General features: G+C 43.3%; 2 protein-coding genes across 6 annotated transcripts in view; one reads left to right on the forward strand and one right to left on the reverse strand.

Annotated features, from left to right (window-relative positions):
* LOC144930665 (uncharacterized) overlaps positions 1 to 15,353 on the forward strand; it is a 31,053-nt gene that overhangs the window by 4,510 nt on the left and 11,190 nt on the right. Inside the window, exons 1-2 of one of the 2 annotated variants that reach the window (XR_013635979.1) lie at positions 7,900 to 9,939; positions 12,134 to 12,240. Coding sequence is in view for 1 of the 2 variants with exons in the window: in XM_078853364.1 (XP_078709490.1) it covers positions 12,134 to 12,240 (107 nt within the window). In the remaining variant the exon portion in view is untranslated. Of the gene's footprint in view, positions 1 to 7,899; positions 9,940 to 12,133; positions 12,241 to 15,353 lie in introns of those variants that run through there. The other variant, XM_078853364.1, reaches the window with a different exon arrangement.
* ENTPD5 (ectonucleoside triphosphate diphosphohydrolase 5 (inactive)) overlaps positions 1 to 15,353 on the reverse strand; it is a 38,606-nt gene that overhangs the window by 4,173 nt on the left and 19,080 nt on the right. For all 4 annotated transcript variants that reach the window (XM_073349142.2, XM_073349144.2, XM_073349141.2 and 1 more), the window contains 9 exons: positions 15,117 to 15,192; positions 13,094 to 13,129; positions 12,327 to 12,415; positions 10,858 to 10,937; positions 8,415 to 8,476; positions 7,899 to 8,000; positions 4,799 to 4,939; positions 4,199 to 4,255; positions 1,307 to 1,422 (listed from right to left, as the gene is read on the reverse strand). In XM_073349142.2, the coding sequence (XP_073205243.1) occupies positions 1,307 to 1,422; positions 4,199 to 4,255; positions 4,799 to 4,939; positions 7,899 to 8,000; positions 8,415 to 8,476; positions 10,858 to 10,937; positions 12,327 to 12,415; positions 13,094 to 13,129; positions 15,117 to 15,192 (759 nt within the window). The remainder of the gene's footprint in view (positions 1 to 1,306; positions 1,423 to 4,198; positions 4,256 to 4,798; positions 4,940 to 7,898; positions 8,001 to 8,414; positions 8,477 to 10,857; positions 10,938 to 12,326; positions 12,416 to 13,093; positions 13,130 to 15,116; positions 15,193 to 15,353) is intronic.

Consider the following 15,353-nt stretch of genomic DNA (forward strand, 5'->3'; position numbering starts at 1 on the left):
CCCTCTCATCTCCTGTTGCTCTTTCCACATCCACTCAGTGTGCACATCTACTTCACTTCGCACCCTCTGAATCGTTTCCCCACAAATACCTCTGTGCCTTCTCCCATGCTACTCCCTCTTCTTGGAACAGCCTCCTTGATCCTGTTCCTCATGCATCCTCTCCTCCTCCTCTTTCACATCCCTCTGCAGCCACTTTCTTACATTTCTTCCACCTGAACCCTCCCTCCTATACCAATCTAATAAAAACGTCCACTATGAAACAAGCAGCCTCATTCCCTTATTAGAGTTAAATTTTTTTCTTAACTCATTGTCATCTCTCTCTCTCCAGCAAGACCTGTCATATCATCTGTACTGGAAAGTTTTGGGGGGCAGCAATTATTCTTTGCACAGTGCCACCCACACCTACAGCCCTATATACAAATGTCAGATAATAGCATCCAGCGTGTGGCTGAGAACTGGAAGGTAGGAAATTGGGAAGAGCTTGAATGCACGTGGCCAGAAGGAGAGAGGGAAGCAGCTGTTCAAAAAGAAGAAAGTCAGCTGGGCCTGCGTGTCCAGTTTAGGTAGTGGAAGGAAGGTCGGGAGGGGCTCTGCCAATGGGCATTTGTTCTGGGAGTTTGTAGAGTGCTGGGAAACTGCAAGGTGTATTGTGCTACTTACAAGGGAAGAGCAGCTGCCAGCAAGTGCCTCAGTGCAAATGACAAAGGACATGTACAAAGCAGGCACAGCCACAGGAACTTAAGGGTCCAGAGCAGAGTAAAAGCCAAGAGCCTTTGGCTTATATGCACATCAAATACATTCCCTTCCCTATGTGACTAGCAGCACCCAAGTTAAGTTAAAGTAGGAGAATTTCTCAAGTCTAATTTTATTTTCACCACTGATACTGTCGAGTCCTCAGAGCTTCCATGTTGGGGTTGCACATACTGCAGAGGAAAGCTTTTGTTCATAACTATTTATACTGAATACATTTTTTTAAAATCAGGAAATTAGTTCTGTTAGGTTTTGAGAACTTCTTGTATTATTAAACAAAATCTAAATTTTGGGTAAAATTTGAGTTGAGAAGATCACCAGGAAATGACAAATGTCTGGAAGTTTGTTACTTAATTCTAGGTCACCATAACCAACAGGCCAGTGGCTATATTCAGTCCCTTGCCAAAGCAGTGATTCTATGAAATGCAGCCTGTCTCATCCCTCCACTGTGTATGTAGAGGGAAGAGGTGAGATTCCATGAGCCAGAGTGTTAATGCATCATCTTCTCTCAAGATACAGGAAAGCTCGTGCTAGGTCCTTGCAATGCTTCTCTCACCTGTAAGAGTGTGTTATCCCCAAATCCAAAGCCTTCTTTTAGTAATGCAGTGATGTAACTGAGATCCATACACAGGAAAGGGCTGGCGGAGGTGTACCTGTCCAAGTTATCACACACTGGGGGGGGAAGAGAGAGAGAAAGAGGGCTCAGAAGGGTATTCATTAGTAGAACACTTGACTAAACAGCACATCTAATCAGAGCCCATGGTACAGGTGCTGAGCACAAACCCTTCGCTTCCATGTACAGGGAATCTGAGTCTGCCCAGCTGTGCCAGGGATTAGCACATTAGTATTTTATGTTCAAGGTACTTCTCTTGTTTTCTTTGGACACCGTTATGAACACCTCTTAACTCAGCAAGAGCATTCACACAGCTCTAGTGAAAGCTGAGTCAGCTTTTGATGAACATTAAAGCTAGAAGTGAGCTCTTAGGTTACCTACTCTTTCATCAAAGGACACACCAACCCAGATCATTCTTGTCTAGTCCTCTCACCTGGAATCCCCCCCAATGACTTAGATTCCACCATCTCTCTTAACACCTCATTTCTTAAGTGAATTTTTCCCTTGTGATTTTAGGTTGTTACTAAGTGCTAGCCCAAATGGAGGCCTCGAGATTGACCCTTCCACCCTTTCCTTTTGGCTAATTCCTCACAGGTCCAATAGCTGGGAGACAGTTACACTGCAATTGTAATGGGCGCAGTCGCTTCTCTTAGCTGTAAGGATATTACAGACCACCAGCCAGGCACACAGGTTATATACGAACCTAGCCAAGCAGATAACCACTGCTAACTCCAAGTCCAAATCTAAGGAACAGCCTTTTTTCAGCCTAGGTACAGAATGCCACACCCCAGTGATCAGCTAGGATGTAACAGGCCAATACGTTGGCTGCATGTACACAAAGTCTTAATACACTCTTTATACCCAAGGGGACTCCCTACTTTTATCAACCCTCCCTCTTGTGATTTGCTATATAATAAATATTTGACCAAATATGAAATTCCACATTACACACTATACTATAGAACATGTTTATCTACATATTAACAGTAACAAACCTATTAATCTTACTATTTGACAGAGATTTTCCTTGTTTACTCGGATTGCGTTTGGCAGGTCACAATGACATCTTCTTTGACTTTTGTACCCAAATCAGGGACATTCAGGGGTATTCCAAAAACTGAACAACAGGATATTTAGTAAGCCAGAAAGAAACCCCTTCCCAAAAGGGTTATTCAAAGGTCTTATTGATCACAACAAACTAGGCCAACAATTATATTGCTTATGTACTGCTGGCCAATATATGTTCCATTAAATATACTTACCCTACAATCTTACATGCAGTAAGTTCACCACATCTCTTTCACTTCCTTACACACTGGCCTCTTTATACACGTCTCATTTCCACCTTAAAAGCACCTTGGTGTGTTTATAAATCACCATAAAATTCATAAAAATTCTCTTCGGACTGAAACTTGGTCACAAGGTCACAGCCCATGACTTTCCTTTTTTAAAAAAACAAATCCATAATAAATCCTAAGGTTGTTTTTGATACAAGTTGTGAAGGTTTTCCACCTGTACCACTCAGAAACGACATATTCACAACTGAAGACTTGCCATCCCTCCCTCCATATTGTGGACTTGGATATTTTCAGGTTAAAAAGGTCACACGGTGGACAGAAAGACTACTTACCACACAGTTGTAGTTCTTCAAGCTGGGAGTTCCTGTATAGATGTATATGCTCTGGGTCTGCATGCAAGTTTGGAACCTTCTAACCAGCAGCTATAGTCTCAACACCACGTACAAGCCCCAGGATATAAAAGGGGCCATATGTGGCCCCTACTACCACTTAATTCCTTCTACTAAATCAAGATTCTATGGCAAAGACTAAGACAACTGGGAAGTGTGAATCCCATACAGGCCATCATCTCACAGAGATGCTGTTCTGGGTAAGTAACAGTTCTTCCTCCTCTCAAGCAAGAATTGACTATGTGGTCCACCACTATGGAGAATTGAGATGTAGTCGCAGCCCACTACAGAGGTGAGCAAGAGAAGCACAAATGTGATTTGGGGAGGATTATGGATAATTAATAGATGGATTAAAGTGGCAATCAGAGCCCATTTTAGTTAAAAATTCTGTGTGTGGGCACAGAAACACCTTACTCTTATGGAACAACATACATGGGGGTGATCAGCCAGCAGGTCTTGGATCTCGCTTTTTGGGCTAATGTCGCTATCAGGAACACCATATTCAATGATGGATAGAGCAATGAACAACATGACAACTCAAACTGCACTGCCATTAGCTTTGTAAACACCAAGTTCAAGTCTCAAGATGGTGATTCATGAACAGATGGAAACACATGAATCAGGCCCTTCAAATATTTTTTCATAATAGGATGTGAAAACTGGAGGATCCACGCATAGGAGGGTGAAAAGCAGAAGTGGCTTCCAGGTGAACTTTAACAGAATTCAAAGAGAGTCCAGGTTGTTCGAGAAATAACGAGTTCAAAAGCGATGGGATGTGGGACTAACAAGGGTCATCATTCTGCTAAGCTCAGACATGAAGTCCAGAAGTCCCTCTTGATTTTAATACAGTAGATCCACTTCCTGCCACAATGATCCTTATGAATGCAACACACACCCTGAACTGTAAGGCCAGTATACTTTCCGTCTTCAAATTCCTCTTCAAGACTTACTTCTACTGCATTACAAGAAATGAGTAAACTGATAATGGATACATGACAGGGCAGCGAGGGACGGATGGAGGGAGCAATTGGGCATAGCTGATTTGTATTTATTTTTTAAATCAATCCCATGTCCTGTACTGTGTATAATTATTGCACATATTGCCATGGTCTCCTTTTCCCATACCTCTCACGTTTCACAATATTTACCTTCTTTAGCTTTCCTTTCAAAATCTCTCACTTCTAGAGCTCCTCCTTTTTCATAATCTGAAAAGTAAGAGATGAGAAAGCACCATCAGAGGTCTTAAAAAAAAAATCTCAAACAAAAGCTTAAATTCTGGAGCATAACTGAGGCAAAGGGTAGGTTCTGCAGTGCTGCAGCACAGAAGACACAGAGCTGCAGAGGGTAGAACACAAGAAAGTGAAAGTCGTTATCTACAGAGTCTGCATGCAGCATAGTTGTAGACGTGTCAGTCTCAGGATATTAGAGAGACAAGGTGGGTGAACCAATATCTTTTATTGGACCAGCTTCTATTGGAGACTGAGAGAACCTTTGAGCCACACAGAGCTGCTCTTCAGGTTTGGGAAAGGTCCTCCAAGACAAACTGTGTTGGGGGGGACTCAACTCCATATTTGTTCCCTGGGTGTGCTTCTTCCTATCCTCCATCAAAGCCACACAGGTGGCCCATCTTCCCACAGCCTCTTCTTCCCACTCCTCATGCCAGGTAACCTCAATGCCTCAGTTTCCCTCTCCTAGATAATGAACATGCACATCATCACACAAGAGCTCTCTATCACAAGCTGATTTACCTATCAGGTCAGTGTCAACAGCTCGATCGTAATAATAGGAGAAGGCATAGAAGGAGCTTCTGCGAATCTCATCTGGCTTGTGCAATTTCCCTTGTACGACCTTCACCACTTCTGAATAGCAAGGCTCAAATCCTGTTTCCCCTGCCAGGGCAAACACACAAAAATGAACCCACAGAGTCAGATCAGGAGGTAGAGGAACCAGTGACAATTTGATGGGAAAGCAAAAGAGAAAGCAGAGTCCAAAGGAGAAATAAGAAAGGGTGAGAGGGAAGGGGAGAGAGAGAGAGAGAGAGAGAGAAGTTTGGACATATAAACCCAAGAGAAAGTTCTCTTCCATAATATCTCAGCAACTTTTAGTACATTATACTTAGAATTTCAGAAAGCCTTTGACAAGGTCCCTCACCAAAGGCTCTTAAGTAAAGTAAGCTGTCATGGGATAAGAGGGAAGGTCCTCTCATGGATCAGGAAATGGTTAAAAGATAGGAAACAGTAGGAAAAAATCATCAGTTTTCAGAAGAGAGAGAGAAATAGTGGTGTCCCCCAGGGGTCTGTACAGCGACCAATACTATTCAATATATTCATAAAAGATTTGGGAAAAGGGATAAACAGTGAGGTGGCAAAATTTGCAGACAATTCAAAATTACTCAAGATAGTTAAGTCCAAAGCAGACTGCGAAGAGTTACAAAGGGGTCTCACAAAACTGGGCGACTGGACAACAATATGGCAGATGAAATTCAATGTTGATAAATGCAAAGTAATGCACTGGAAAACATAATCCCCAACTATACATACAAAATGATGGGGTCTAAGTTAAATGTTACCACTCAAGAGAGAGAGTGTGGAGTCATTGTGGATACTTATCATAGAATATCAGGGCTGAAACGGACCTCAAGAGGTCATCTAGTCCAACCCCCTGCTCAAAGCAGGACCAATCCCCAATTTTTTTGGCCCCAGATCCCTAAATGGCCCCCTAAAGGATTGAACTCACAACCCTAGCAGGCCAATGCTCAAACCACTGAGCTACCCCTCCCCCCCCCAAAAAAAACCACATCCGCTCAGTGTGTAGTGGCATTAGGAAAGGGTTAGATAACAAGACAGAAAATATGTAGAGGCATTATGATAAATCCATGATCGCCCACATCTTGAATACTGCATGCAGATCTGGTTGCCCCATCTCAAAAAAGATATACTGGAATTGGAAAAGGTACAGAGAAGGGAAGCAAAAATTATTAGGGGCATGGAACAGCTTCCATATGAGGAGAGATTAAAAAGACTGGGACTGTTCATCTTAGAAAAGAGATGACTAAGAGGGGGATATGATAGAGGTCTACAAAATCTTGACTTCTGTGGAGACAATGAATAGGAAAATGTTATTTATTCCTTCACATAACACAGGACCTAAGAGTCACCCAATGAAATTAATAGGCAGCAAGTTTAAAACAAACCAAAGGAAGTATTTCTTCACACAATGCTCGGTCAACCTGTGGAACTCTTTGCCAGGGGATGTTGTGAAGGCCAAAACTATAACAGGGTTTAAAAAAAGAACTAAATAAGTTCATGGAGGATAGGCCCATCAATGGCTATTAGCCAGGATGGGAAGGGATGCAACACCATGCTCTGAGTGATCTTAGCTCTGTTTGCCAGAAGCTGAGAGTGGATGACGGGATGGATGGATCACTTGATGATTACCTGTTCTATTCGTTCTCTCAGAAGCACTTGGCACTGGCCACTATTGGAAGATAGGATACTGGGCTATATGGACCATTGGTCTGACCCAGTATGGCCATTCTTATGCACGTTCTCTACTCCAGCATCATACTTGGACTCAGCCAGGACCCAGGCCCAACTGTGTCACCTGGTACTATTTACCTCACATGTGTTTTTGCAGAACTGTGTATGAATCCTTCAGAGACTAGGCTGCACAGTGCACACACAGGGCTCCCACAGTGCAGGCAGAGCTCTCATTGTGATCCACTATAATCCCCAGATCCTTTTTCTGCAGGACCACTGCCTAACCAGTTATTCCCCATTTTGTAATTGTGCATTTGATTTTTCCTTCCTACATTTGTACTTTGCACTTGTCTTTATTGAATTTCATCTTGTTGATTTCAGACCAATTCTCCAATTCATCAAGGTCCTTTTGAATTCCAATCCTGTCCTCCAAAGTGCTTGCAACTCCTCCCAGTTTGGTGTCATCCTCAAATTTTATAAGCACACTCTCCACTCTATTATCCAAGTCATTAATGAAAATACTGAATAGTATCCAACCCAGAACAGAACCATGCGGGACCCCATTAGATACGTCCTCCCAGTTCGATGATCCATCAATAATGATTCTGAGTACAGATTTTCAAGCAGTCATGCACCCACTTTATAGTACTTTCATCTAGACCACATTTCCCTAGTTTGCTTATGATCATCTCAGGTGTGATGGTGTAAAAAGCTTTACTAAAATAAATCACATCTACTGTGTCCCCCTTATGCATTGGGCCAGTTACCCTGTCAAAGAAGAATATTAGATCGATTTAGCACAATTGCTTCTTGACAAATCCATGTTGGCTATTACTTATCCCCTTATTATCCTCTAGGTGCTTATAAATTGATTATTTAAATTTTTTTTTTTGTATCTTTCCAGGTATTGATGTTAGGGTGATAGGTCTATAATTTCCCAGGTCCTTTTTTTACCCTTTTCAAGGATAGGTACAATGTTTGCCCTTCTTCAGTCTTCTGAGACCTCACCCATCCCATGAGCTCTCAGAATTAATCACTAATTTTACCTCAGTGGGACCAGTAGATCCAAAACTGCCTACCAGAGATCTACAGCATTTTGCAGTGAGAAATGGCAACTTCTATAGGGCCAGCTGCCCTGAGCCTGATCACTTCAGATTTTTCCTGCGCTATATCAAGGGATTTCCATGTCAAGGGACTTGTGACTGGCTCTGTGACCATATCCCTAAGCACTGACTGACATTCTCACAAACAACAGGGTCACAGAAAGTGTGTTGACCAAAAACACCCTCTTCCTAGGGTCTGAGGCTTATCCCACAAAAGGAAGGTACTCAAATCACCTTCTGCCAGAAACAAAACCTCCTTAATATACCTTCTCTGTTGCCACCATATTGATATCTCACTCCCCCAAAGTGCCACTCTGCCTCCAGTCGCTTCGGTAAACAAGAACTTCGGAACATCTGTCCATCCACTGCTGCAAGGAAGCCAGAGGAAAGTCAGAAAGGGCTGAAACCTCCTAATGCTCCCCCTCCCCCCAATCACTACTCCAGAGGAAGGAGAGAAAAGCCCAAGATGCCTGACAGTTTGTCCATGGGGAAATTAAGATTTGGTTAAAAAGTTAAATGCTGCACAAACTGATTCTGAATTGAGGAATAGTCTGAACTCTGGAATACGCTCCCTCCTTGGTCCTGCAAGCTGCAGCACAGCTGGGCCTCTCACCTGTTAGTGGGAAATAAATATTATTCTCCGTTTCTGGGCAGATCACTGCCTGGGAAATGGAGAAAAGGGTAAGATACAGGATGGAAAGCATGGGAAAGGGGCAGCTGGCACAAAATTAACTTCACCCACCTCTTTAAGTATCTAACATGGTTATTTCAACTGACTATACCTTGCATTTCCAGGGCTCCAAGCGTTGCTAGTCTGGCAGCTTTCAGTCCAAAGCCCAAATAGCTGCAAAAAACCCAAAACAAAACATTGCAGTTTTCCCTGGCTCATCTGACATGCCTCACACACAGCCAGCCCTTGATCTATGGCATGCACAAACTAGATTCTCTTTCTGTGCCTCCTATCCCACATTCCCCTCTACATCTTAGATGGTCTCCCTCTGCCAGGAGAAGAATTCCAAGTGCCAACGGACTAATGCAAAAACAAGGTGTTACAAAGCACACATATGGTGTGCAAATCTAAAACTAGGCAGGAAGTGGGTAGAAGAAGAATAGGAAGTTTTTGGGCAACTCAAAAAATCTGGTGTGAATTTCTGAGATTTAAAATAAAAAGCATCAGAGAGAAGAAGGGGACTTGCTGAACCAGAAGAACGAAGTAAAAAGGAGCATTAACGCGTGTACATCTCTACAAACAAATGCAATGAAAATGGGAAATAAGCAAGACGACCTAAGTCATACACAGTGATGGAGACGATGATCTAACAGAAATTGGGCAACTTTAATCTATGATGCCCACAAAATATAATGTGATAACCAAGAGGGCAGTGGAGAAATACTTTGGGTAAAGATACAAGGAATGTAAAACAATAGGAAAAATGACCACAGGCATTTTGTCATACAGGCCAGAGAGAAAAAGACAGACTCCAGGATCAATTCTTGGGACACTTGACACCACAGAATACCACAGAACTCATTACATCAGCTAAGACGACTAACAAAGTTTCTAATTGTGATAATGGCCTCTTGTGCACTAGGACTGGACTGAAATCACTAACTCGTCACACTTGGCTGAGTTTTAAACTAACTGTAAATTACACGGGAAAACTGAATGGGCGTCACTGTTGACCGCTTAATAAACACCCCTGCTCAATAGCAGCAGTGGGCAAAAAAAGCAAATAAACTGCTTGGATACACTAAGTATAGGTTAGAAAATAATTCTTAAAATAATTTAATGTTGTTATATCATTCAGTGGTATGCCCTGACCTGGGCTTAGTTCGATTCACCCTATCTCAGAAAGGAAATAGCAATTTCAGAAGTTGGTGACAAAAGTGCTAGAGGCCTGGGCACACTTTTATGCAAAGGAGAGATCGAGAAGACTGAGCTGTTTAATTTTGAGAGGAGCGGAACAAGAGAGGGACATGATACTGTGTAGCGAGGGGGCATGGACCCCAGCCATGACTGTAAGGGGCTGGGGGGAAGGAAGCACTATATACCTCCGGGTGGGCAGAGCCGGACCAGCCCCGCCTTCCCAGCCAGAAGCAGAAGAGCGGGACATGATGCTTAAAAGGTGGGCCCTGCAGCTCAGTTGGAGGGGAGCTGGCAAAGGAGATAGATGCATCCTGCCCACTGCTGAGCCCTACGCTTGAGGACGACCCCTGAAACGCCAAGGACCCAGAAGGACTGCTAGGTCGGCCAACTGATGGGAGGACAGAGGAGCTACTTGGACTGCCGCTGGCTGTGTAACCCCGGTAAGACAGAGGACCCCGTGAGACTGCAATGGGGTCATAGGAAGTAGCCCAGGGACACCAGACAATAGTCCGGTTGTATGGCCAGAATACTGGTCAGCGTGTTTAAGTGGGATCCCCGCTGACTCAGTGGCACACCCCTCCACCGCTGTCAGGGCCCAGGGCTGGGACCTGGTAGAGAAAGGTGGGCCCCGTCTCCCACCCCTTGTGGCTGCCCCACCCCTGGGGTGGCCGCTTACCCACCTTAGGCCAAGAGGCTTGTGTTTATCTGCCTGAGCCAGGAGGCCAGGCGAAAAACTGCCTATTGCTCTGCCCTACACCTTGGGTCAGACCCTGTTTAAAACGGCTTGTTGCTCTGCCCTGCTTAAGGGCCAGAGCCTTATAGACTGCTTACTGCTTGGCCCTGCCCAGAAGCTCACAGACTACTGGGTTCAGAGCCCTGAAAGCGCTAGTTCCCCCTTAAGCTTTGTTGGGCAGCCAAGTGGTAGCGAGGGGGCCTGGCCCCCTCGCCGAGACTGATGGGGAGAGACCACCATGGACCCTTACATACTGATACACAAAATGTAGAACCTAAAGATGGTGGGTGAGGTGCCTCTATTTACCCTCATAACAGAGCAAGAGGATAAAACTGATCAAAGGACATTACTTTTATACAATGAGCTTCTCCGTGACTAATAAGCCAAGCCTTTCTGGAATTGGTGGCTTGGGATGCGAGAGGTCCTGTATCCCATTTCCAGTCCTTTGACCAGGTTGTGTCTTGATAGCTGAATTACACTTTCCAAAATGGTTTTCAAGCAGATAACCTAGTCAGAAGATCAGGGCTCAACAACTCACTATGGGACAACATGGTACATCCTAGGCAGATCTCAGGCTGTGAAAGGACTGATTTTCCAGTGGAAGTGGCAGCTTCTTGCGCCTCACCTGTGTGTGTAGAGCTTGTAAGTGCTATTGAACATTTCAAATGAGGTGACAAAATCCACAGGGGTTTGCTCCAAGGTTTCCTAAAAATTAAGTAACAGTATATCTTTCAGTCCCTATTACTCAATCAAAAACCCAAAAAATAAAAAAAATACCCAAACCTAGTGATAATATTATTGCTAATTTTCACATAGGCAGCGAGATAATTTACTGTACTCATCCAATGTGGCTACATGGAGCTATCCATCCTCCATGACAAATAACTCATAATTTTGGTATTGGGGTAGCACCCATAATGCTTCACCTATCCAGCCCTCAAAATTAGTATAGCCCATACAGCCTTACTTCTGCCCCTTGTGAGGATGCATTATTATTTGTAAGAGTCATTAATTATATTACACAAAAAATCTAAATTAAAAGAACATTATCAAGGTTGCAAAGTCAAGCACTTAAAAACAGAATGAGGAATGGGTTCTGTTGAAAAAATAATGTGTGATCATAAAATTAAAGATGCACAAGGGGTCTAAATTCTGGCATTTTTTTAGCACTTGACTTTGCAACCTTAATAATCTTCTTTCAGTGTTGTTTTTATATGTGTAATTTCTTTGCTCTTAAAAAAGCCAACAGGGGAAAATAAAGCCATAAATTGCATCATGTACCATCATACTGACATCCCCATGAGTCATCAGCAGGCTTGGAACCTGCAGATTCACCACACAGACCTCTGCCATTTCAGCTAGTAGTGTAAATAATGGTAAGAGTAAGTTGTTGTCCTCTGTCCCTAGAGGAGGATGAGACACATACTTTGCCAGTGAGTTTCACAGGTATTTGCTGACAGTACAGAAATGGTGAAGCTCAGGGATTTTGGGTTCCATTGCAGGCTTTGAAGGAGAGTGAGCACAGACTTTTCTGCACATTCTCCCCACGTGTGATCCCGCCTCCCACAACCTGTTCCTGTCCCAGTGCTTTCTCTTCACTGCTTGAGCAAAAGGGCAGACTATTAGGAAAGATACACTAACACCACTCCGATGAAGTGAGCTGTAGCTCACGAAAGCTTATGCTCAAATAAATTGGTTAGTCTCTAAGGTGCCACAAGTCCTCCTTTTCTCTTAACACCACTCAGAATTTCTTCTAACATGCAAGAAACATCCCTGGGAACCTTTTCCTTTTGTAACACACAAAGTCTAACCCGTGATAGCAAGGCCTTCCCAGCCTGGGCCTAGACAACACAAGCTGCTTTTCTTTGGTTTATATCCATTTTTCTTTTCTCCTTAAACAGGATATTTTGTTTACAAGCACCAGTCATTTGAATTTCATTGTCAATATTAAAGGGAACAAAAGCAGACTGACCTTCGCAGATGGCATGCAGATGCCTGTGCTGAAAAAGTGAGTCCTCAGAGCACGTGGGTGCCTGGGCACCATTACCCATGGTTATGGCAACTCTAGCACACATGCTTGTGTCTACTCCTCACCTCAGACCGTGGCAGGAATGTGATTTGGGTTGAGGCTCCTCCCAGGTCCAGTGTCCCAACTGTCTGCTGGTTCTGGCTGTACAGCTGCCCTGCAGACAATATCATGATCAGAATAGCTGCTCTTAACTCAGAGACTGCCCATAAATCCTTAAGCCATCCTGTTATCAATGCATCACAGACCCGTACCGGGGCTGATTTGGTCCGAAGGATCCATAGCCAGATGAAGATTAGCTTCACATAATGTTGGAACATGCTGGGGTGGTGTCAGGCAGAAACAAGGGGACTGAAAGGATGACCCCCTTCCCGCAACTCATTACCACAGGGCTGGCAGACACACGGCAGGGACTGAGGGCAGAGATGAGAGATCTTCCCTCCTGATTTCAGCTTCAGTTCCATGGAGAAGAAGGGGGGGAAATCCCTACACATCCAAAAATTGTATGTGGATAAAATCCTCTCCCGCATCTCTAGCGGACTCTAGGAGAGCATAAATCCCCCAATCTGTAGCCGATTCTTGGCGCGGTACAGAAGGGGAAGAGTAAATACTTCCAGCTCTAACAAATTCTGAGAACTGATCCGGCCGTTACCATTTTCCCTCAGCCAGGACAGAGGCTCTTTCTTCTAGTTTCTCCTGTTTTCTTCCCCCTCTCTGCTGCCATGGTGGAGAGGAAAGGGAAAGTAAGCCAGGCAAGGGGGGCAGGCACAGACAGGGTAGCCAACTCCAAATTCCTTCCAGTTCAAGCCTAACAGTGAGTCAAGCAGTTAATTACCTGTCAGAAAGTTCACAGTGATCCAGGCTAAAACTCCTGCAAGGAAAAAAAGAGGAACTGAAATTGCTTCTACCTCCTGCCCCCTCACGCACCCTCATACAATCTGTGAGTTTGTATTACATTATATGTGCTTTTCAGACAAACAAATAAGACAAGTTCCCTGCCCCAAACATCTCGCAATCTAACTTACACCTATAACAAAATGACATGTCATGTAAGATCAAAAGGAGGAGTGGGGAGAGGGCTTTTTGGCATCTGCGCATCTAGAGCGGAGACAAGAATTGGGCTCTGTATCACAACGATACACAAACGGTCACTGAGATAAAATAACACGTAAATTTACCTTCGGTGTTAGCTGATTTTTGAGCATTTAAATTCCTAACCTTAAAACTGCATACACATTCTTTGTATTTTAATTTTGTTGTATTTACAATTAGATCTGAAAAAACATGGATCTGCTTAGTGAGACCCAGTAAAATATGAATAACTCCTCCTCTCCTGGTCTAGCCACTGAGCTTCGTTTTGGCATTGGGCGTACATCAGCTGTGGGATTCCAGCTGAAACAGATGCTGTCTGAGGAGGGAACTTAGAAAATAAAAACCTATGAAGGCCATAGCAGGCTCTACTAGGCCCCACTAGTCCTCCTCCCTGCGCATGCAATACTGTTCCCTACAGCACACTCTCAAGGGCTACATCCCATTACCCCTAATAATACACTATGAATAGCACTAATAATTTATGTCCTTCCTTCAAATACTTACAGACTGATCATGCTCATTGTCTCTTACACCAGCATTGACTCTTTCAATCTTTCCTCATAAATAGGTCCTTTATTTTTTCTGCTATTTTCAGAACTCCCCAAATTATTACTATATTAGGGGTAATTAGTACTGGGCAAAATTTTTCAACTTTTTTTTGGGGGGGCAGGGGGGAATGCAGATTTGGGTTGACCGAAAGAGTTCTCAAATTCATGTTGAATTTGCTGCATTGTTTTGGTCAAAATAAAAACCTTTTTAAAAAAATCTGAAAAAAAAATCAAAATGTTTCAACATTTTTTAAACAAAACCTTTTGATTGTCCAATTTTAATTTTTTGGTTTTGAAATTTCCTTCAATTTTATTTGAAAAGGCTCAAAATGGAAATTAAATATTTCAAATCATTTCCCCCCCCCCCCGACTTTTTGATACACTTACATTTTGAAAATGTTCATTTTCAGGTTGATCCCAAACAATTTTTTAAAACTTTTTGGAATTGCCAGCAAACCAAAAAATCAGTTATTCACACAGCTCAAGTAGTAATGAAGAGCTCAGTACTGAATGTAACCTTTCAGATGGGTCTCATCAGCGCTACTTAAAGAGAGATTTTTCACCTCCCTATTCTGTGATGTGAGACTTCTGTATACCTACTCCAGTTTTATAATGGCCTTTATTGCAGCTATATCATGTTGCAGACTCATGTATAATTTGCTACCCACTCTAGTCTATAGTCTGTTTCAGCCATTCCTGGTTCTCTGGGTTTTGCTGCAACTCTGTGTTTCGGACTGTTTCTATGCTACTCTATTAGCTGCATTTCTTCAAGATGAATTTAATTATATTATTCGCCAAGCTTTCTAATATCGCTCAGGTTAATTAGTGCTGTTTCTATATCCTCATTAGTGGTTTGCAGTGCTTCCAAAATTAGTGTCATCTGCAAATTTCACTAACGAGTCTTTACCCCATCTTCTAGATCATTCATGAAGATATTTAATAACACATGGTGTCAAGTATCAGGGGATAGCCACGTTAGTCTGTATCCACAAAAACAAGGAGTCTGGTGGCACCTTAAAGACTAATAGATTTATTTGGGCATGAGCTTTTGTGGGTAAAAAACCACTTCTTCAGATTTTAAACTCTTTGGTGCAGGGACCAACTCGATTTCTGTTCGTCCAATGCCATACAGAAACGTTTCCTCTGGTAGGATTCTCTACATTCTGGATCATATAGTGTCATCTACATAACTCTGGAACCCAACTTCCCAAGACCCACCTTCAGAAGATCCATCCATGATGCTAACACTGTTATTTGGAACCAGAAAGGGTGACTCCTCAAAGACCTCTCTCACCTGAGGAAAGGAGAGATGGTTAGATTCTCTGGGCCTGGGGCCTTGCTCTCCACTGGGGGTGCTGGACAAAGCTTCCCCTTTCTCCCCAGACCAGTAGGAAGTAAAGCATGAATGTGTGGTGTTAGGCAAAGCTTTCTCCTCCTCCTCCTCAGGGCACTAGG

Source organism: Lepidochelys kempii, chromosome 6, assembly GCF_965140285.1.
Source record: "Lepidochelys kempii isolate rLepKem1 chromosome 6, rLepKem1.hap1, whole genome shotgun sequence".
NCBI classification, from domain to species: Eukaryota; Metazoa; Chordata; order Testudines; family Cheloniidae; genus Lepidochelys; species Lepidochelys kempii.